Raw genomic sequence first — 22685 nt, forward strand, 5'->3', positions numbered from 1 at the left:
TCCGTGTCCAAGCTTATAAAGCCATTTTCCCATGTTTTCCTCTGGTATTGATATTTTATGTTTTCTTGTTTTATTTTACATTTACATCTTTGATCCACTTGGAATTCATCCTGTGTAGTGTTGAGTTATGGTTCCAACTCGATTTTTCTTCCAGATGGCTGGCATTTTCAACTCAGGCGTTACTTGGTCAGAATGGGAGCATCTTTTTAGAGTGGGAGGGGAAAAGGGCTGTGGCTGTTGGAGATCAGTGGCCAAGAGGTGAGGAAGGCTTGGGGCAGCATGGAATAACCTGATGGACAGGTGGAGACAGGGCAGAGGCGGATGGTGTCGCATTCCCAAATCCTCATCTGTGCTGTGTGACTTTGGACAAGTCCCATCTGTCTCTGGGCCTAGAGTATCATAGATGAAGGGGCCCTGGAGATCACCCTGATCGCAGGGTTGACTGTAAGGAAGGAGGAAGCCAGCAAGAGAGGGCTGCCTGGAGGCAGGGGCATAGAGGATGGCCATCAATCCAGCCCCCACTCAGGTTTGGCTGAACTGGAGGGGAGCTGGCAGTAGAATTGACTGTGTCCCTGGAGTGGGCAGGCGGGTAGGTGGAGATGGGCAGGCACCCATTTAAAAATACCCACTACAGCTCGGCACTGCAAGCAGAGGTGGGGGCAGGCCCTTTGCCAGCCCACCAGATCCAGGAATGCAGGGAGTTGCTGGGGGCAGCCACATCGTCTGTTGTCTCAGGACTGTGGGCTGAGCCAGTCATAGCCATTCTTGGAGGTCCTCTACCCCCAGACATGAAACAGGCATTCTTGTCCTCACCAGTAGAGAAACAGGAAAGTCAGAGTGGACAGACACCCCCCGCCCCGACCCAACCCAGGGTAAAGTCTTGGCTTTGCTCTGGACTTACTGTGTTACTGGGGTAGGTCCCTGTTCCCTAAGGGACAACTGACCTTGCTCTGGTTACGTCCCCCACTCCTAGCCCTCACCCAGATTCCAGTTTATATTGGAGCTGGAAAGAGAGATCTTGAGGTCCATGCCTCTTCCCCTTTACAGATGGGGAAACTGAGGCCATGGAAGGACCTGACCCCTGCCCTGCCTTTGCTCTTCTTGGCTTTCCTGGACCTATGGACCCTCCTCCCTGCCCCCAGCATGGCCTGTACCAACTCCCCACCCCCACTCCTGGGCCCCAGTGGTCAAATTCCAGGGCTCCATTGCCATAGCAACACCCAGATCACAGGGCCCCTCCTCTTGGGGGTTCTCTGCTAGTCCAGGGAGGAGACAGAGAGGGCCTCTCACCCCTGGGAGGTGGAGGGGTTGGCGGTGGGGTGGGGGGAGGTCAGACCCAGCTGACTCTCATTTGTTTTCCAAAGGAGAAAATGGAAAAGGCACAGAGTGTTGCAGTAAAGGTTTCTCAGTTATCCCAGAGACAGTGGGAGGGACAGAGGTGGTGTCCTGGGGTGGGGACAAGAGAGACACCCAGGAAGCCCCTCCCAACCTTGCTCCTGGAAAATAACCCCATAGCAAGGTCTGAGACCAGAGGATTTAGAATGGGAGATGGATGATCCTTCCCAAGGTCACCACTGTCCAATACTAAGGCCAGTCAGGGACTGAAGGACCCAGCCCAGATTGGCCTTTCCCCTGCACAGACCTGCCCATAGTACAAGGAGCTGCCAGGCGACCCTTGTAAGGGAGCTGCTTGGTTCTGGGGCCACAAGAAAGGGCTGCCAAGGGCTGCCTGCCCTGGAAGAGGGCCGGTCAAGATTACCTCTGAGATGACCTGCCTTATAAGCTTCTCTGGTTATTCATCACAGCCAACATTTATTGAGAGCTCTTTGTTCCAGGTCCTATGCTAAGTAAGTCCTTTAAATTCTCTATTGTGTAGAGGAAGGAGCTGAGGCACAGTGGTGGGCCTCCGAGTGACCAGGGCAGCCATCAGTGCAGGCTTGTCTCCTTGCATATTCCTATGTATAGTTCATGATGCTGAGATGGTGTGCTACATGTCTCTGGCCTCTTTTTTAAATTTTTATTTATTTATTTTGGCTACACTGGGTCTTCACTGATGTGCACGGACTTCCTCTGGTTGCAGTGAATGGGAGCTACTCTAGTTGCAGTGCTTGGGCTTCTCATTGCCGTGGCTTCCTTTGTTGCGGAGCATAGCTTGTAGGACGTGCAGACTTCAGTAGCTGCAGCGTGCAGGCTCAGTCGTTTCAGCATGGACTTAGTTGTCCTGTGGTGTGGAATCTTCCCGAGCTAGGAATCAAACCTGTGTCCTCTGCATTGGCAGACAGATTCTTAACCACTGGACCACCAGGGAAATCCTTGCTTCTTTCATTTAATATTATACTGAACATTTCTCCATGGCATTTGAAAGAGCTCTGTGGTCAGTTCCCGCCTTGTGAAGAAGGCAGTGTGAGTGTCCTCCTTGTGCTGGGGGCCTGGCCTGCTACCTGAATTTCTCTGTTGGGCTGGAGGGACCCCCTCTCTTGCACTGCGGAATAGGTGTGGATATCCAGACTCCTTGGCTCCCCAGAGGCACAAATCCTGTATGCTGTGAGACCTTGAGCCAGGCCCTGGACTTCGCTGTGCCCACCATCCTTTTGTGTAAAGCAGGAAATAATAGCCCCCCCAAAAAAAGGCTGATCTGGAGGTTAAAATAAATACCTGTAAGCAGCTCATTATGAACCTCTCAAGGGAGATCATGGAGGAGACTGGCAGGCTGCAGTCCATGGGGTCGCTAAGAGTCGGACACGACTGAGCGACTTCACTTTCACTTTTCACTTTCATGCATTGGAGAAGGAAATGGCAACCCACTCCAGTGTTCTTGCCTGGAGAATCCCAGGGACGGGGGAGCCTGGTGGGCTGCTATCTATGGGGTTGCACAGAGTCGGATACAACTGAAGTGACTTAGCAGCAAGGGAGATCAAGTCCTGTTTGTATGCCATTGCTCTCTTCCTGTCTTCAGGCACAGTAAGGTTAATTGATTTACTCAAACACCCGCAGCAGTTCAGTGGAAGAGGGGCATTTGCACCCCAGCCCCACAACCTCCTGCTCACAAGAACCTGAGCAAGTTATGGGTCCTCACTGAGCCTCGATCTCCCCACTGAGTTGCTGTGAGGATCTGATGACATTAGGCCCTGCAAGCGTTTTGTAAACTAAAGTGCTGAGTTGGTGTCTCTTATTGTCAGTATCACAATAGTAAGCCCAGAGAAACACTGAGATTTTGAGGCTGCAACACCAGAAGTCCAAGGAGCTCAGAAAAGGAGCAGGGCGTTGACAGATCTGGGCTGTCAAGACAGCTTCCTAGATGTGGTGGTCCTAATTCTGATGCCTTGGGAGAGTGGCTCAGAACCTAGACTTGGCTCAAGCTGACCTTCAGCTATAAATCTTGCTGTGTACTGCAGCCCCCTACCACAAACATGCTTTACACACAGACACACACCACACACACATACACACATGGTGGGCATTAGGGCTGGTCACCAGTTGCTGATACAGTGCAAAAAGGCTTAGAAGCCATGGCTGCCTCTGGTCAGTCAAGGCAGAGACCACTTTTGTCAGCATGGCCCCAGCCTGGTGACAGCCCCCTTGAGGCAGGGTTGGAGGGATCATTGAGTAGGGCATAGTCACTGTCCCTGAGCATCTTGGCCACGCTTGGCTTGTCTGGTGTGATGGTGGGGTCAGGGTGGGGGGCCGGTGGCGCTCCCTGGTCTCTGGGTTGGGCCAGGGTCACCGGGGCTCAGGGCTCCCTCCAGAGCCAGAGTAACGGATGGAACTTGCTCCTTTCTTGGGAGTGTCCTCTGGGTCCTGGAATAGGGTAGGGGCATGAGAGGTGGGGGCCATGAGGCCTCCTAGCTGGTTGGGCCCCTTTGGATAAGCTATGGTAGTGAAGCCCCAAGGGCCTGGTTCCGGCCTCAACCGCCTGCTACCCTGGGGGTCAGGAGACACTTTCCTCTCTGGGCCTCAGTGCCCATACGTAAAATGGGAAGGAACAGTGTCTTCCCTGGCTCCCTCCTTCAAGGGAAGATTGGACATGGACATTCTAAAGGTGCTGTGCACATTCAGTACCAATTCACGCACATGGAGTTTACTGATCATGGGCTGGCTCTGCTCTAGCCATGGTTTGTGAGCTCAGACGGGAAGGGAGCACTTCTGCCTTCTTCAGTCAGCATCCACATCTAGAACTGAGGCCAGATTAGTGGGTTTGTAGGAGCTGATAGGGAAGAAGGCAATGACAACCCACTCCAGTACTCTTGCCTGGAAAATCCCATGGATGGAGGAGCCTGGTAGGCTGCGGTCCGTGGGGTCGCTAAGAGTCAGACACGACTGAGCGACTTCACTTTCACTTTTCATTTTCATGCATTGGAGAAGGAACTGGCAACCCACTCCAGTGTTCTTGCCTGGAGAATCCCAGGGACGGGGGAGCCTGGTGGGCTGCCATCTATGGGGTCACACAGAGTCGTACACGACTGAAGTGACTTAGCAGCAGCAGCAGCAGCAGGAGCTGATAGACCCTCAAGTTTCCCTGGGCCTTCATTGGTCTGAGTAGAATTTCTGGCACTGTGGGAAGTGGGGAAGATGGGTTCTTCTGGCTGCGGAGCTTTGAGAGCCCCCAGGATGATGTCTATGGCTCAGGCAAGCCCTGCCCCACCTCCTCCCTGCCTCCTGGCTCCCCAAGGCTCTGGCCTGAGGCTGGCCTGGCCTTTCCCAGGGTGCCTGGCCCACAGCCTAGTGAGTCATCTTCCGCTCTAGAGGCAGGACACCCCATCCCACCCCAACTGCACACACAAATGGAGGCTTCCCCCCACAACTGTGCCTGGGTTCGAGGGAAGGAGGGAGGGGAACAGGATGGGCTGGAAACAGGCACTGGCTGACTTCCGTTCCCACGATCCTTCACCCCAGCCTGCCTGCATGGAATGGGTGGAGGTGAGGGAAGCGAGCTCTCCTTTGCAGAGCACTTACTCTGCAATAGATGTTCCCCCTCATTTAAAAAAAGATTTATTTATTTATGGCTGCTCTGGGTCGTCTCTGTGGCACACAGTTGTGGTGAGCAGGGGCTACTCTCTAGTTGCGGTATGCAGGCTTCTCATTGCAGTGACTTCGCTTGTTGCTGAGCACAGGCTCTAGAGCTGGGGTTACTTGCTCAGGCTTAGTTGTCCCATGGCATGTAAGATTTCCCCAATAGGAATGGAACCTGTGTCTCCTGCTTTGGGGAGCAGATTCTTTACCACTGAGCCACCAGGGAAGCTCCACCCTCATTTTTGAAGTGAAAAAAACCAAGGCTGAGGGGAAGGGATATTTGCAACAGCTGGAAGATGGTGGTGCTGGGCCCAGTGTATATGGGCCCGATACTCTGTGCAGTGTTCTGTGCTGAGCAAGGTTTAAACGTTTTGAATGAATAATTTTTAGAGCTGGTAGGGAAGGGTTCTGGAAGCTGGCCTCATCCACAAGTTCTGAGCCAGGACTGGGACCAGGGGCCAGACCACTGTTGTGAGCAGCAGTGTGCACAGGGTGGGTGGGTGCATTTCCAGGGAGCTAGGGATGCTAGATTTAGCAATTCAATGGACATGAGTTTCAGCAAGCTCCGGGAGGTGGTGAAGGACAGGGAAGTCTGGTGTGCTGCAGTCCGTGGGGTCGCAAAGAGTTGGACGTGACTGAGTGACTTAACAACAACTTTAAGACTTTGGGGTTCCCAGGTGGTGCAGTGGTAAAAAATCCATCTACCAGTAGAGGAGACACAAGAGACATGGGTTTGAGCCCTGGGTTGGGAATATCCCCTGGAGTAGGAAAATGGCAAGCCACTGCAGTATTCTTGCCTGGAAAATCCCATGGACAGCAGAGCTTGGCGGGCTGCAGTCCCTGGGGTCGAGAAGGCGGACATGACTGAGCATGCACACGCACCTAAGACTTCATCAGATTCCCGGGGATATTCCTGCCTGCTACCCATCCACCCTCCCAGCACACACACACGCACACCCCACATAAGCACACGCACATGCACACGCATCACCACTCAGATATGGGACCCAGAAAATCTGAGCTTTGCTTTCTCTGCCTATAAAGTGGTGGCAACAGTCCCAACCTCTTGGGCCCTGGAGATGAGTTAATTCAGAGTGTACTAGCTCTTCAGGAGATATTTTTCACATCTGTGGGGGTCTGTCTATTCTCCTACCTCCCAACCTCCACCTCCTGCTTCCGGCCATTATCCATGGTGTTAGGAAACCCTTCCTTCCCAGGCTGGAAGATCCAGCTGTATCTTCTTCAAATTAAGGCTTGGGGGCGTGGTTGTGGGAGAGCCATGGAAGAAGAAAGGGAAAAAACCCACATAAAACAAGACTGAAGTTAAATTCAAACCACATGCACTGCAGCCCCATGCCATGCGGGCCTCTGCTGCCACCCGTGGGTGTTTGGAGGAAGTGCTCCAACTTCCTCATGCAAGTAAGAAGACTGGATCCTGGTACTGAAATCAGGGAGAAAGGTCAAACTGTCCACCCGCCATCTCCGGGCATGACCTCACTTATCGCCCTCCCTCAGGGAGCCTAGTGAGGAGTTTAGAGTCCACCTGTACTTTCCCTTCTCCCCCATTTGTTTACAGAGGAAGAAGCTGAATCCCAGAAGGAGGAGCAGCTTGACTAAAGTCAGAGCAAAGTCAATCAAGAGATACGCATGGTGCACCTGTTGTATGTCAGGGACACAGCTATAAACGTAGAGAGGTCTGGTCTCTGCTTCTATGGACATTATCCAGGGGACAGAATAGAGAACACAGCCATAACCATCTAATTCAAGGTACTCTAGGCCTGGTCCAACTCCTCATTTCTGTTTTCTGTGACCCTGGTGAAGTCACACAACTCCTCTGATATGCTGATTATGCGGGGTCAGACCCTAGCTTTGCTAAATCCCCGCCAGTTTTGCCACATCCAACTTCACAACCTCAGACAAGTTGCTTCACTTCTCCTAGCCTTTGTTTCCTCACCCGTAAGATGGCAAGTTCTTCACCTCTGAGCCACCAGGGAAGCCCGTAAAATGGCAGTAATAGTGATATGTAACTCAGAATTGGTGTGAGGATTACATGAGATAATATATAGGAAACAGTGCCTCGCTGAACATGACTTGGAAGTAAATATCCCCACCAACGGTATACGGAGTGCATATCATTCCCTGAGATGAGGGGTCAGGAGTACAGTGGGTGGGGTGTCCCTTCTGGGCTGAAAGTGGGCAGCGTGGTTGAGCTGCCAGAAGCTGGGCCTGAGCCACGGCATAGAGAGTAAGAGCTGCCCCCTCAATCCTTTCAGCCATCAGAGGTGGTTTCTGGGGGGGTGGGGAGATTTTCTAGTGCTACAGAGGTTGGGGTCCCAGATGGACCCCTCTAGACCAACAGTGGAATCTGGGTCTGTGCAGAAGTCATCCTCTTACTTCGTCCCTCCCATCAGGACACTGAGGACCCTGGATTCTTATCCCAGCTCTGCCACTTACCGACTCCATTACTATGTCTTCTTCACGTCTCTGGGCCTGCTTTCTCAGCTAGGTGGCTCTAACTCGGAACCTTTTGGGCAATCACAGTCAAGTAGTAGCTGGGCTGGACTCATCCTGAAGTCATGCTCATTCACAAATCTGGCAGTTTCTGCTGGTATTTGAGTAGGACCTCATCCAGGCTGTCAGCTGGGGTAGCCTGCACATGGCCTGTGCGTCTGACCTGGGCTTCCTTACAACATGGTGCTGGGCTATAAGAATGAGTGACTCGATGGCAAGGTAGAAGAGCGTGGAATGGGTATGGCCTAGCTTTGTTTTTGCTTTTTTTTAAGATTTTTTTTTTATGAGAATTTTTAAAAAGTCTTTATTGCATTTGTTTCAGTGCTGCTTCTGTTTTATATTTTGGTTTTTGGCTATGAGGCATGTGGGGTCTCAGCTCCCTGACCAGGGATTGAACTGGTATTCCCTGCATTGGAAGGCAACAGCTTAATCACTGGACCACCTCACTTTGGATGTCACATAGTATCCCTTCTGCTGTACTCTATTGGTTGGGGCAGTCACAAAGGTCCACCCAGTTTCAAGGGTAGGGACCATAAACCTCATCACTCTATAGGAAGAGTGTCAGTACCACATTGTAAGAAGACCGTGTGTCATGGAAGATACTGTGATAGCCATCTGAAAAATGCAAGCTACCACACACCTCTGGACTGCTTATGAGGATAAAATGAGACGGTGATGTCAAGTACTTCTCCCATGCCTGGCACATGGTGAATGCTCAGCTATAGCTGTTTTTGGTTTTTACTGATGTGGCCCCTTCACTTTCCACCTCTGCCAAGAACCACAGGGATCACCACCCACAGAGGTGCTGTGCAGTCACGTGGCCACAGAAGACCACTGACAGGGACGCACAGACACATGCATGAGCCTGCACAGCTGAAACACGCTTGTGTCTCATAATCCCACCTCCAAGTGCACACTGACCTGAGTGGGGCAGTGACCCTGTGGCAGGAAGGACCTGAGGCTCCTTAGGCCCTTGATCTCTCCCCTTCCTGTTCTCAAAGCACATTCCCCAGAATTCTGGGGCCCATCCAGAGCAGCCAGTCCCGAGGGAGTCCTGTGGCTTGGAGACTGCCCTTGCAGCTGCCTGAGGCCTGGGAACTCAGTGGAGCCTTGAGAGGCCCCTCCTCCCAGAAGGGAGGGTCTGTAAGGGACAGGCTGTGACGTGGGAAGGGATGGATGATGGGAGGAAGAGGGAAGGGGTCTCAAACAGGAACAGATGGAGAGACCAAGGCCCCAAGAGGGGAAAGAGTCTTGCTCAAGGTCATATCACCTGGTCGAACCAGGATTTGAGCCCAAACTGTCTGGCTCCATAGTTTGCACTCCTAATAGCTATGCCCAGAAATCCCTCTTTTGGAACTTTCATTGATGAGCCTGAGGACCTGAGAAGGGCAGCAGCCATCAGTGAAATGGATAGCCCATTGGGTTGGGAACATCCAGTACTAACTCCAGGCCCGTGGACACTTGTGGGGTCAGGAACGCAGACAGTCCATCTGGGCCATTAGCCAGGGCTCAGTTCCCAGGGAAGAGGCGCCTCCGTGATCCCAGCATTGCCTGTGGATGGACAGCATTTTGTTTTCTACCAATTCCGACCTGGGTCAGGAGAATGTGTCATTGTCTCAGTACAGATGAGGCTGCAGAAAGGCAGTTCAGGCAACTAGGGCACCAGGGAGGCAGGTGAGCCCCAGGGGAAGTGGAGGGGGCTCTTCCCAGGGGAGGTGGTGGTTTAAGAGCACGGGCCCTGAAAGCAGCCACCCAGGCTCCACTGCTTATTATGTAGGTGACTTCCCTGAGTCTCAGGTCCCCTGTTTGTAAAATGCAGGGATAACAGTATAGAAACCCTTCATGTAGGACTGCCGTGGGGATCAAAAGAGCCAGGGCTTGGAAAGCAGGGGTGGGGTGCCTGAAAAGTGTTTAAATAGCATTAGTGATGGTTAAGAGTGGTGGTTAAGATTCTAAGATTATGGAGTTCCCAGTGGTCTGATTTGAGCAGCTCTGGGGCCCAGACACTGCTGGTAAATACTTATGTATCTGTGCTCATGTAAAAACCTGGAGACTCCTTCCAGCCTGCCAGAGCCTGATGGGATCCACCACCCCTGAACCTGCATTGTACTTGCCATTTTTGTTTTCAAGTTCCTATCTTCCCACACAGACTGTGGGGCCCAACAGGGCACAGACTTTTTTTCTTACCTCTAAGTCTCCACCCAGCACTGTGCTTGGTACCTGGAAGGTACTCAATAAATATTTGTTAAACTGTCAACAAATGAATAAAATAAAAATTCAGTTAACTTCTCATCCATTGGATCGTGTGTCTGTGTGTCCATTTGTGCTCATTTGTCATCGGTTCATCCTTCTGTTCTTCCACCCATTTATTTATTCATCCATCATCAATCCATCCTGTTACTTTTTCAGCCATTACTCATTAGCCATCCATATGTCCTTTTTCATCACTGGTCCCCCAGTTGGCCCAGCTCACATGGCCCTAAGTGGGCTAGAGGTCTTGCAGGTGATTTTGGTGGGGTTCGGGGTGGGAGTGTGTCCAGAGGCAGGCTGGCGAGTTGTTAGACTTCCCTCAGAGCTGGGGAAGCAATCACAGACTAGGTCAGGGTTGGGAGGATTGGTGTCACCCAGGGCTGGCAGGGGTGCCCAACTGGCCTCCTGGAGTGAGGCAGTGGCCTTGTGGATCAGAGCCCTTTCCTGCCTCTGGGGAGGGTGGTGTATGGGGTGTGGTGGGGTTTAGGGTATGAAGAGGGGGACTAGATGGGCCTATACCAACTACCTGAACAATTAAAAACTATTCTGAGCCAGATTCACTTGAAACAAGTGCAGATACCCAAAAGGAAAAGAAATCTGTGCCTGAAATGGGGGCTCAGAGGAGCCCCAACAGAATCCAGGCTGCCCAGGGGTGTCTTCAGCCTCCGCCCCAGCTGACCGGACTCTGAGGAGCTCTGCTGCCTGTGCTGTTTTAGGGGAGATGCTTGGACACCCTGATGCAGCACTCTGCACTCCTGTCCTTTCTCTCAGCTTCCCTCATCTCCCCACCCCCACTAGCCCCTGTGTTGCCACGGCAATGGGCTTGGATCTAATTAGCTGTCTTTAATGAAGCAGCCACAGCACGCAGTGCCGTCAGCACCAGGCCTCACCGCGCTCTCCAGGGCGGGGGCCTCTGGTGAACTCTGCCTTCTGGGCACCCACTTGCCTCTGGATCTCTTGACCTTGGGACCTGCCTGGCTCCTACAGGAAGCCCTCCCTGAATACCCCTCACCCCCATTTCTTGAGGCATGAGTGATTCCCTCTGTTGAGCCCTGTATGTTGTCTGGGAGCTCCTGGGTGCCAGCCAGAATGGATTCATCTCTGCAGGGCCTGGTCCCACTGGAGTGAGGGAGGGAATGAATGCAACTCACTAACAAGCCTTAGAGGAAATACAGCCCAGGTCATACAGCTGGAGAGAGGGTCAAATAGGGAAGGAGGTGTTCAGAGAGAAAGCCAATGTGGAGTTAAGTAGCTACAGTGATCAAGCAATGGGCCTGGGGTGAGGCCTTCGGATCACTGGCCCTTTTACTCATGTGGGATTACTTTTGGGACCTGGCTGTTTGTACTGGTGTCCATCCTTCTTGCTCACACCATCACTCAGTTAACTGGTCTGGCTGTTCCCAACCTTTCCCCCAATGTTATGAGCCCAAAAGGAGGAGGAAGAGGAGCAGGCCCTGCCCCTAGGGAAGTCCACAGTCCATCTCACTCAGAAGGTGACAAGTGGGGAGTCTCACTGGTCCCAAACCAGAGGCAGAAGAGGGCTTGGGCTCTCCCGGAGCACCCCCGCTTCTGCCTCCTTGGGTGGTGTCAGGGAGGCTGAGAATGTGCATTTCTAACACGGCCCCAGGAGTTGCACAGGGATGCACTTTGAAAACCACTGCTAGAGAGGGACCAGGAAGGGAGTTCATGCAGAGCACCCACTCTTGCCTGCATTCGTTCTTTCACTCAGCAGACTGGCTCAAGAGTTGCTTAGGGTGGGGCTCTCATGAGACCCAGGAGAGACAGATGGGTTCATCAGTGGTTCTCTCACTATGCAGGGCAGACTCAGCGAGCACCCATCAAGTGTCAGGCACCTCTGGGTAGCTGGTGCTCACTGCTCTGGGACCCCTGCCAGGTGCAGGTCACCTTGGTCTTCTCCTGCTACTTTCTTGGAATTCCCTACGCCTGTTCTCATTGTTGGCTACATGGGGTTGGTCTGTTGGGGAGTTAAAATTTTAGTGTTGGATATCTGGGGACCCTGAAGATGCTACTATTGGCCAGGGGTGTGGGGTGTGGACTCACCTTCGTTGAGGGCCAAACAGGGGAATGGGGAGGCAGTGGGGCAGAGCAGGATAGGAGGCTGCAAGGGCCAGCAGGAAGAGTTGATCCTGTGCCATGGGGATGCCAGGAAAGTTTCATGAGCTGGGACCTGCGTGGGCTCTTTGCCTCTAGGTGGTGACTGCTTGGTGTGTGGGGAGAAGGGAGAAGGAAGAATTGCTGGAGTTATTGTTTCATTAGCCAGCATCTACACACAGAGGGCTATGGCTTATGAAAGGGTTGTGTGCCCTGCCTTCAAGGAACTTACAGTCACTTGGGAAGAGAGGAGCATCAATCTAGCTCAAATGTATAATTTTAATCTGTGATACCTGGTTAAGAAAAACTGAGGCTCTTTGAAAGCATAGAGCAGCTGTACCTGACCTAATCAGAGGTTCAGGGAACGCTTCCCTGAGGTGACATTTGCACTATGACTAGTCTTAAGGGAAAAGAAAAAGCACTTGTAGAGACTTCCCTGGTAGTCCAGTGGCTAAGACTCCATGCTCCCAATGCAGAGGACCTGGGTTTGATCCCTAGTCAGTGAACTAGACCCCCTCATGCTGCAACTAAGAGTTTTCATGCCGCAACTAAGACCTGGTGCAGCCAAATAAATAAATTTGAAAAAAGAAAAGCACTTGTAGGAGAGAAGAGATACAAGGGCCAGGGCCCTGGGGTAGGAGAGAGCCTGGTTTGTTTACCGCAGTTAAGACGGAAGTGGCAGGGGAAGGGGCTCTCAAGCATGGGGGAGCTGTGGGGACTGGGACTGGCTTGGTTGATGGGGTCAAGAGTTCTCCACTGTGCAGGAAACCCAGAGGGAAGCAGGTTTGGGGAGGGAATCTGTTAGGAGTGTGGTGAGTGTGGGAGCCTTCAGTATACTAGGGAATTATGAGTTCCCCAGGCAGCTGCAGGGCACATCAGAGCCCCATGGTGAGGTAGAAACTGGTACAAAACCAAGCTCACGTGTGCCCCTCATGATTAAATCAGTCTGGAATAGGTTTGGGCACCACCTGGGATTTAGGGAACAGTTTCTGAGGAGCCTGCCAGGAGGCATCCTGGAGGACAGTCTGGTGGGGGGGGGTGCTGTGCCTATAAATGCCTGAGCCCCTTCCCCGTGGGGGTAGTGGGATGGGGTGGAGAGGAATAGGACTCGAAGCCTCTTGGACTGTCTCAAGCACAGGACACGGGTCTACTGGGTGGAGCAGGTGTTGGAGTGACTCAGGGTACCCTTGCCTGGTAGTCTCCTCCATGGTCCAAGTGCTGTGTCCCTGGATGGAGGACAGCAGCAGTTTCCAGGGATGTGTGTGTGTGCACATCCCTAAATTTGTGTGCCTATTTTTGCCTGGTTATAGTTGCATGAACACGGAAGCACGTGTGGCTGCGTGCAGCACTGGGTCGGTTTCACGTGTGTGTCAAGGTTCAGGTCTGTATGGGACTATATTATTGTGTGTGTCCTTGGCTCTGACCCACGCGTGTATACTAATCGAGGACTGAGGGCAGGCATCCATGTATGTGGGCTGGTTCTATGTGGCTATTTGCATGCCCCTGCGTGTGCCTCCGTGCGTACAGGTGTGGGGAAAAAAGTGTACTCGCCTTTGTCCACGGGTGTGCGCGGACTTGTGTCCACAGAGGGAGAGAGGTCTGCGACCGTAGGCTGCCGGTGTGGCGAAGCTGCGGGGGCGAGGCGGGGCGCCCTTGGCGTGTTGGGGGAGAGGGGCCCGAGTGGAGGGGGCGGGGTGGCCCGGGGGCGGGGGACTCCCTCCTCCCCTCCGCGCTGCCGGCGGCGCCGCGCGGGGCTCGCCGGGCGCACTCGCCCAGCGGAGGAGGCTACAGCGCCGCCGCGGGCCCGGCCGCCGCCATCAGATCGCCGCTGGAACTGATACCGCGCGACCGCCGCCGCGGCCCGGCTGAGTCCCGCGGAGGGAGCTTCGGTGGGAGGGAGGGGGCCCGTCGACTCCCGGCGCCCCCGCCCCGGAGGCGGCGGCGGCGGCGGCGGGCCGGCCGCATGCTACAGATGGTGAAGACCCTGGCCCAGTTCACCATCGCGCTGGAAGACATGCGCGATCTGGGCCCGGCCGCCGCCTCCGGGGAGCCCGCCGCGGGGAGCAATAGCGCTGACCCTGAGGAGCCCGGGGAGGCCCAGGTACGGGGAGGGGGAGGGGCATTGAGGGACCTGGGCCAAGGCTTAGAAGTCTGGCGCCCTGGACTGGGGGAGGCACAGGCAGAGATGCTGGGGCCCAGCAGCTGCCTGGCTGTGGGGCTGGGGACTCAGTGATCAGTGATGGTGGCAGGGAGATGGAGGGTGTGTGAGAAGTCCTGGCAGGGGTGGTGTGGCTAGCAAGATGCTGAGGTTTGGTGCCACCAGAATGCAAACTGGGGATGGCAGAAGGGCTGGCAAGCTCAGTTGAGTAGCAGGCCTGCACCCTGAAACCCAGCAGTGCTTGGCAGTCCTGTACTGAGCGTCGATACAGGTCAGCCTGGAGGCTGAGGCTGTCACCAGGGTACCCTGGGTCCACAGGCTCAGGGAGAGGAGGTTTTGCCAGCCTCTGTCTCAGGATGAACGTATGTGCTGGGGAGTAAGGGGCGGTCAGGTTTGCTCCCCTCCTTGCCATCCTCTCCCTGGAGTCACTGGGCCTGGGAGGTGTCATGCTGGGGTGGCAGTGGTGGTGTCCCCATTCCTGGCTCAGTGGGTGCTCCCCTGCGGGGGAGGGGGAGGCTTCCACCTGCTGTCTCTGTGCTTTGTGTGTCTCTCTGGGCTTGGACTCTGATTGTTCCGCTCTCCTGGGCTCCAGTGGGGGCTGTGGTTTTGTCCTCCTCCCTATGCCGTATTGTGTGTATCTCTAAGGGCCTGGATGCATTTTTTCTCTTTGCGGGGTGTCTGGCCTTACGGCTTCTCTCTGTACACATGCCTCTGTCTTCATGCTGCATAGGAGTCTCGGGCTTTGGGTCATGATGTCCCAGTTATACTGGTAGGAGGGCCCCCCTCGGGCCCCCCCACCCCCACCCCGTCCTCCTGCTGTACCCCTTGGGCCCCACGTCCCCTCCCCCTTCAGGGCCCCTGTGTAGTGAAGGTCTGGGGTTGGGGCTGCTGAGGGGTGAGAGGCTCTGGGGGAGGCTGGGCCTACAGGGCTGTCCCTCCCAGAACAGGTGTGCCTGCTGATCTGGTTGACAGCTGCACTGCCCCCTGCTTCCCCTGGCCCCCACTGATACTCACACCCGTGTCTGGGCACGTGCGGAAGGGGAGCTCAACGCAGTGACAGGGAGCTGGCCTTGCTTCCCGTACCTCTACCTGACAGCTGAGTGACGGCCCGCTGTGCTTTTGAGCAGGGAGGAGGCTGGAAAGGCGGCTGTTGCAGCGTCAGCCTCCCTGCATGAGTTACTAACCCCAGCTCTGGGCCATCAGGCCCAGCACCCGCCCTGCCTCCCTCAGGGGGCCTCCCTGCCCATGACCCTCACTGCTGGGCCTGGCAGGCCTGGGCTGGGGAAGTGCTGGGTGGGGGGTGCTGTGCCACCCAGGGCCGAGTCTGGCCTGATCCAACAGTTGGAGCTGCCTGTCCAGCAGGGAGACAGATGTACATAAACAGCCTTGCCAAGACCCAGTGAGGATGGCCCTTAAAGACCCAGTGTGTGCGGAGAGCTACCCTGCTCCTCAGGTCCTTGCTTTCCCAGCACTGGGGGGGAGGTGTTATTGGTTCCATTTCATAGAGGAAAATGTAGAAGTCCAGGCGGTTAGGTGACCACCTATGGTCACACAGCTGGGAGGGGCCAGGCTGGGGGCCCTGTGGCTCATGGCTGGCTGGGCAGTCTGAGTGAGAACTCTGAGTTCTTGGCCCCTAAGTCTCAGCACGAGGTGGCTGAGGAGACTCGCTTACCCACTCTGCCAGTCACTGGCTGTGTGGCCTCTGACAGGTCAGGCCACTTCTCTGACTTGACTTCCTCACGGGTGTATTGGCGATGACAAGTGCTGTCATAGAGCTGTGAGTGTGAGGCTGAAGCGAGGCCACGTCTGTGACATGCTGAGGTGTTTCCCTGCAGGAGGCTGGGCGTCTGGGCCTTTCCTTGGGAGGCCCTTCTGGCCCTTGATGCCCTCCCTCCCAAGCTCTCATCCTCGAGGGGCCTAGCTGGTACTGCCTCCTACTGGAAGCTGCCCTGGTTTTTTAAGGCCTCAGAAGTGCTGAGCATAGGTGGTCTGGCTGTAGCTGGGGGCTCTGAGACAAAATCCAGTGCCTTCTTACCCATCAGAGCACAGCGCTGAGGAGGGGGCAAGCCAGCCTCTTCCCCTCCCCCTAGGGGGTACCATTCACACCCCCACCCCTGAGTTCCTAGCATAGAAGCCTACTTTTTAAAGTATGCCTTGTTGTAGTACAGGCTTGGGGACAGGCCTGACCTCTAAGTCCCTGAGTCAGAGGGAGGGGGGGACCTGCAGTGTCTACGAGTAGAGGGGTGAGCAGTGGCTGAATCAGGCCGACTGGGCAAGCCCAGTGCTTAGGCCACTCAGCAGACACAGACTGGCACAGTAGTGATCAGCCCTGCTCCACTGGCTGAGTCCCAACCCTGAGAGGCTCCTGGGGTGGGCACTAGAGGGAGGCCACAGACACAGACACCCACCATGGCATCGTCACACACGAGGAGCATCCACGCTGACGGGCAGGCCTTCATGGCTGGAGCCCAAGCTCCTGCCAAGGCCAAGCTGAGGACTGGCTGGGAAGGAGAGGGGAGAAGAAGCCCTAGAGATCTGGGGCCCAGCGGAGTTGGGACTTGGCTTAGGACCACTCCAGGAGCTTAGTCAAGTGGAGTCCTTGCCTGGGGAGAGAAGCTCTTAGAGCTGTGCCATCTGGGAAGGCTCCCTGGAGGAGGAGTGGGCCAGAGGCATAGGAACTGGTGGCCAGGGGCAGGTACGCTGAGTCCCAGGATGGAACACACAGAGGGCATCCCTAAGCTGACTTCCAGAAAAACCTTGCCAGAGAGCAGGGACTGCCCTGTGGGATGGGCACCTTCCCCTGAGGGTATGGGTGCGAGTCTCCGTAATGCAGATCATGAGCCTCGGAATGGAGATATCGCTGCCTGGATCTCCTTAAAATGGGAAGAATAATCACACATACCTCACAGGATGGTCAGAAGGAGAAAATAGTGCACGACATTTAGAACAGAGCCTGGCATGGAGTAAGGCTCAGTTAACCTCTTTCACTGAGTGAACCGGGACCCAGCCTTGTCTGAGAGGGGCTGAGCCCTGCCCCTGCCTTGCTGCGTGACATTTAGCTGCCCTTACCTCTCTGGGCCACCTTTTTCTTTGTTGTATCAGGAAGTGACAGTTTTGACTTTCTGGGATGATGTGAAGCCCAGGGCAGGGTCTGACCCCACAGTATTCAGCCCAGAGGTGGGGTTTTCAGAGTTGGTAGCTGGAGTAGGGATGACCTGGAGGCATTGCCCTTCGCAAATGTGAGAAGCTATTGACTTTCTTGAGTCCTTTTCAGGAGTCCAACAGGGGAGCCAAGAAGTAAACAGGAGATATCCAGAGCTGCCAATAGCCCTGGGGAGGGGAGCGGAGGGATGAGAGTTGAGGAGCGCAGTCTGGGGAGGCAGGCTGGGAGTTGCAGGGAGAGGTACTGTCTGCAGGGGGAGCACGTGAGCACAGACCTGGAGAGTGGAGGTCCAAGGTGCTTTGGGGAGGACAGACCTTGAAGACCTAGGAGAGGGCGTGAGTGGGCTCTCTGGGCCCCTGTGGCTGCAGGTGGCGCGTGTGAAAGGAGCAAGGCACTGCTCACCCTCTGCCTTCTGTCCCCCCAGGATATGCGGAAGCACGTGACGATGACCCTGCTGGACACAGAGCAGTCGTACGTGGAGTCGCTGCGCACTCTGGTGCAGGTGAGACCTGGGGAGGCCCGGGTCCCGGAGCGCGGCCATTCTGAGTGTGGGTGGCTGTTGGATGTGTGGGAGCACCGGGGACTGAGGTTAGAGAGGAACGACCATGGGGTACACCACCCGTCGTAGAGGATGCTCCCTCCAGGGCAGGAGTGGATGCAGAGGAGCCGTAAGGAGGCCAGACTGGGGCGCCGGCGGCAGACGCGCCCTCCTCCTGCTGACCACCTCTCCTGGCAGTGCTGGGTCTGAGCTTAGGTCTGTGAACCCCCTCTGCTCCCACCCCGCCCCGACCCTGCCTTCACTTCATTCATTGACTGGAAAAATGTTGGTTGAATGGAATTAAATGTTAGCATGTGCTATGTGCCAGGCCCTGTTCCAGGTGCAGGAAACACCGGGCCAAATAAGAGACAAGCCTCTGCTGTAGGAATTGACAGTCCTGCTAGGGACATAGTTGAGTATATGGGCTCTTAAGGCATCAGGTTGGGGTGGGGGGGCACCTGGGAGGTAAAGGGTCAAGGAATTTTCCCTGGAGGACGTGCTGGCTTCCTTCTGCCCTGTCTTCTCAGTAGCAGGAACAGCTCATGCAAGGTCGAGTAAGGAAAGACCTGGCCCTTTCAGGAGTCCACGTAGCCAGCACAGCACAGGGCTCAGTCCTGTGGTGATGCTGAGGGAGCCAGCAGAGCTCGCGTGGTGGGGACCCTCAGTAGCAGGAGGAGAATTTGGACTCTACCAAGGGTCCTAAGAACTATTGAAAGGCTTTGAGCAGGGGCAGTGTGTAGTCTGACTCACGCTTTATAAAGTCTATCTGACTGCTGGGAGGAGGGTAGCAGAAGAGGAGGCTAGAGCCACTGAGGCCAGGCAAGGGAAAAGAGGCCACCACCCGGGGGGAGACTGCAGAGAGGGGAGTTGGGGACAGATATTTAGGAAGTGGACCAGTCAGGCCAGACATGGTACCTGGTTGGCCGTGGGGCAAGATGGGGAAGCCCAGGATGGTGCCTGGGCCCTGGCCTGGGTGCCTAAGGCACTAAAGGATCCCTCTGTGAAAAAGGGGGGATGAGATGGTGAGTTGAGGTTCAGATGTGGGGGTCTGGAATGCCCAGGGTCTGGAGCCCAGGATAGAGAGCATGGGTCTGAGCTAAAGTGGGACCTGGTAGTTATAACTGGGGACAGGTTTTCTCAAACCACCTAGGCAGAGCAAGAGCGAAGGGTGGAAGGGAGAGCCTGAGGAAACATCCCAAGGATTCACTCATTCAGTGTACAAATCTGCCATGAAGCAGGCAGCGTTCTCTGGAGGGTTCAGCAGTGAATGTGAGTGATGAGGTCCTGTCTCCTAGAGCTCACAGTCTGTGGCAGAGACTGACAGTAACCAGACGGGCTATGCGTGAGGACGCATGGTGATGTAGAAGTCATGGAGAGTATTCTTAAACAGAATATTGTTCAGCCAAAAAGGAAATGCTGACACATGCTGTAACAAGTTCTTGGACATTATGCTAGTGAATTAAGCAGGTCACAAATGGACAGATACTGAACGATTCCACTTATATGGGGTACCTGGAATGGCCAACCAAATTCATAAAGACAGAAAGTAGAATGGGGCTGCCGGTGGCTGGGGAGGGGGACACGGGGAGTTGGTATTTAGTGGGTGCAGAGTTTCAGTCAGGGAAGTTGAAAAAAAAGTTCCAGAGATGAATGGTGGTGATGGTCCATAACATGAATGTACTTTAATGTGGGTATACTGAACCAGTCACTTAAAAATGATTAAAATGGCAAATTTTATGCTATATATATATCACACCACAAAAATACATCGTTTATATGTGTGTGTGTGTGTATTTTTTAAGATGCATAGAGCAGTGAGAACACAGAATGGGGGTCTGCCCTAGTGTTGGGGGCAGGATATGGGGTGTTTAGCTGAGACCTGATGGGTAGGTAGGATTTAAGCAAGGGGAGAGCTTGGAGGGACTTGTTTTAGGTTGAGGACACAGCAAGAACAGGGCTGGGTGGCTGGAGGAAACCTAGAACAACTAGGAACAGGGAGGTGGCCAGTGTGGCTGCTGGGCAAGGAGCTGACCTTTACTGTGAGCCCAAGGAAGTCACAGGAGGGCCACAACCAGAATTCCATCTTTACGAGGTGTCCCTGGCTGCCAGGCACAAATAGATGTGCAGAGGTCTCGGGGGTCCTTGGTTGTCCCCTAAGTGGGAGTCAAAGGCGTGGGAATCAGTCCAGGGGTTTAGTCACTTGCTCCCTTCTGGGTGATGCCTAGTCTAATAGTCTCACTCCTCTGAGCCTCCGCATTTTTGTCCTGCAAATATAACTAATCATGCCCTCCTCTCAGTGGGAAGATTAAAAGGTGATGGGGTGGGCGTGCCCCTCTGCCTCTGCACACATGGAGGCTTGCAGGGCCTGCGAGTGGAAGAGCTAAGGGGGAATGGTGCTGAGGACACCGGCTGAGAGTGTCGAGAGGGGAAGGGTGTGAGCAGGAAGGACAGTGTCAGCTGAGACCAGCCCGCTTGACGCAGCCCTGCTGTGTCGAGGGCTGAGGCCCCGCCCAGGGGTCCAGAGCACAGTTCCAGAGCCAGGCCACTGGTGTTGAAACTTGGCACTACCTCCTGACCAGCCATGTGGTCTGGAGCAAGTCATATATCCAGTCTCTGCCTCTGTTTCCTCGTCTGTTGGGTGGGAATAATAAGACCTGTGTCAGGCACAGATTACGAGATGCATGGATAATTTAACATACTGCCTGGCAATTCTGCCTGCATGCATGCATGCGCATTTGTGTGTGTATCTGTAAAATCACCTTTAACCCTTGTGTTAACCTTGTGAGGCAGATATTATAATAATGCTTATGAAGGCTCAAAGAGGGAGAAACCTGCCCAGAGTCATCTATCTATTAAATGATATCCTAGTCTATTTGGGCTGCTATAGAAAAAATTCCATTGATAGAGTGACCTAAACAAATAGAAATTTATTTTGCATAGTTTTGGAGGCGGGGAAATGCAAGATCAAAGTGCCGGCAGATTAATTACAGATGAGGACTGGCTTCCTGGTCTGTAGACAGCTGTCTTTCACTGTGTCTTCCGTGGTGGAAGGGCTGAGGGAGCTCTCTTTCAAAGGGCACAAATCCCATTTGTGAGAGCTCCACCCTCATGACCTGCTCACCTGCCAAAGGCGCCACCCCGAAATACCACCACATCGGGGCTTATGTTTCAACATATGACTTCTGGAGGGACACATTCAGACCATAGCAAGCAGTAATACTAAGAGCTAACATTTATTGGGTGCTTTATATAAGTTAATTCATATAAGCCTCACTGTAGACCCCTATTTTACAGATGATGAAACTCCTCACAGAGAGGTAAAGCAACTCGTTCAGGTTCACGGTGGGAACGAGTGCCATAGCCCGGGTTGAATCCCTGTCAGTCTCACTCTAGTGGGGAGACTGGACTCTACAGCCCTGGTGACCCCTCGCAGTGACTGCTGCCACTCAAGTTGATTTGTATTATTCCTGAGGGCCAGGAGTTCACAATGAAGGAAGAAGTTAAATGCCAAGGTTAACAGCCAGAAAGAGGTGGGATTTGAACCAGCCTCCTAAGGGTGCACCCTTTCCTCAGTGTCTCCGTCACCCTTTGAGTCTTTCTTCAACCTGCAAATTCCCAGCTAACAACACTGCTTTCCCTGACCGGCCGCTCTGTCTTATTTCCCACTGCACTTACTGCCTTCTAATGCACTGTAATAATTTTGTCGCTTAGGGTACTGTTATCTCCTTCCTTCCAGTAAATTGTCAGGTGCACAAGCACAGGGCCTTTTGTGTGCCCACAGGTGCAGCTCGTGCTTAGAAAGCAGGACACGCAGTAGTTGCTCAACAAGTGTGTGGTGGGTGAGTGCAGGTGTTGGCTCCTAGCGGGTTCTGCATCGAGTTCCCTGTCGCTGTTTATTCTTTCCTCCAACTGGTGTGCAGGCTTCTGTGTGAGGCGCTAGGACCCAGAAGTGAGCGGTTCAACTCCCACTAAGGGCAACAGACCCTGGCAGAGATCCTGCCGGGGCTCAGACTAGCCTGGGAGCTGTGAGAGAAGGGCTACTGTGTCCTGTCAGCCCCGCCCCCTCCGCCTTTCCGGAATCTCAGACCAGCCGAGAGGATTCTGTTGAGCTTTACTTTCTCAAACTTGTTTTAAAACAAGCTATTTTTTTTTAACGTTTGATGTAAATTTTATTGCAGCATCCCATAATACTTTTTCAAACAGCCTAGTTTCTTTGGCTTGTAGTTACAGTTTAGGCCAGCAGAGGGCGACATCTACACGGGCCACTAGCCACTGAGCAGGGCTATTCAAGCTCAGGAAATAGCTCTGAATGCGGATTTGAAGAGAAAAATGGGAGTTTTAGTCACTAATTGACCAGAAGATCTGAAAACAGTGTTTCAGATATTGTCCAATAAGCCTTCAATAACTTTCCATATACCCCTCCGTACCTCTCTCTGCTTTATTTAACCCACAGCAATTATGGTCTTTTAATTTACCACAGGATTTCTGCATGTAATTGATTCTAAGACACATTCTTCACATTTTACCATCTCTGAAATCCAGGTTCATCCCATAGTTGATGGCCTAAAATAACTTAATTGACAGCATTTTTTTTTTTGAGGTAAAGAAGAGTAATGACGCATCTTAGATTCGATGACATGGTTTTTATTTATTTATATATTTAATTTGTGTATTTCATCTGACTAGATTGTAAGCTAGATCTGGGCAGGGATTTTGGCCTTTCTTGTTCACTGCTGTCTTCTAGTTTTTAGAATAGTATCTGGCACATAGTAAATGCTCAATAAAATATTTGCTGAATTAGTGTGTGGAGTCTCCCAGGAGCCCAGTCTTCTTGCTTTCCTCACTCTAAGCTCTGTTCACTCACACATCCAACAAATCTTTCTCACCCCTCACCCCCAACTTGTGCCAGACCCTGGTTGCTGAGTGAGGGTCATGGGGCTAGA

At 53.7% G+C, this 22685-nt stretch overlaps 1 protein-coding gene across 1 annotated transcript in view; it reads left to right on the forward strand.

Annotated features, from left to right (window-relative positions):
* Positions 1-22685, forward strand: part of ARHGEF17 (Rho guanine nucleotide exchange factor 17) — a 58470-nt gene that overhangs the window by 21525 nt on the left and 14260 nt on the right. The window contains exon 2 of the mRNA XM_040258795.1: positions 17629-17706. Within this exon, the coding sequence (XP_040114729.1) occupies positions 17629-17706 (78 nt within the window). The remainder of the gene's footprint in view (positions 1-17628; positions 17707-22685) is intronic.

Source organism: Oryx dammah, unplaced genomic scaffold, assembly GCF_014754425.2.
Source record: "Oryx dammah isolate SB20612 unplaced genomic scaffold, SCBI_Odam_1.1 HiC_scaffold_17, whole genome shotgun sequence".
Classification (NCBI taxonomy): domain Eukaryota; kingdom Metazoa; phylum Chordata; class Mammalia; order Artiodactyla; family Bovidae; genus Oryx; species Oryx dammah.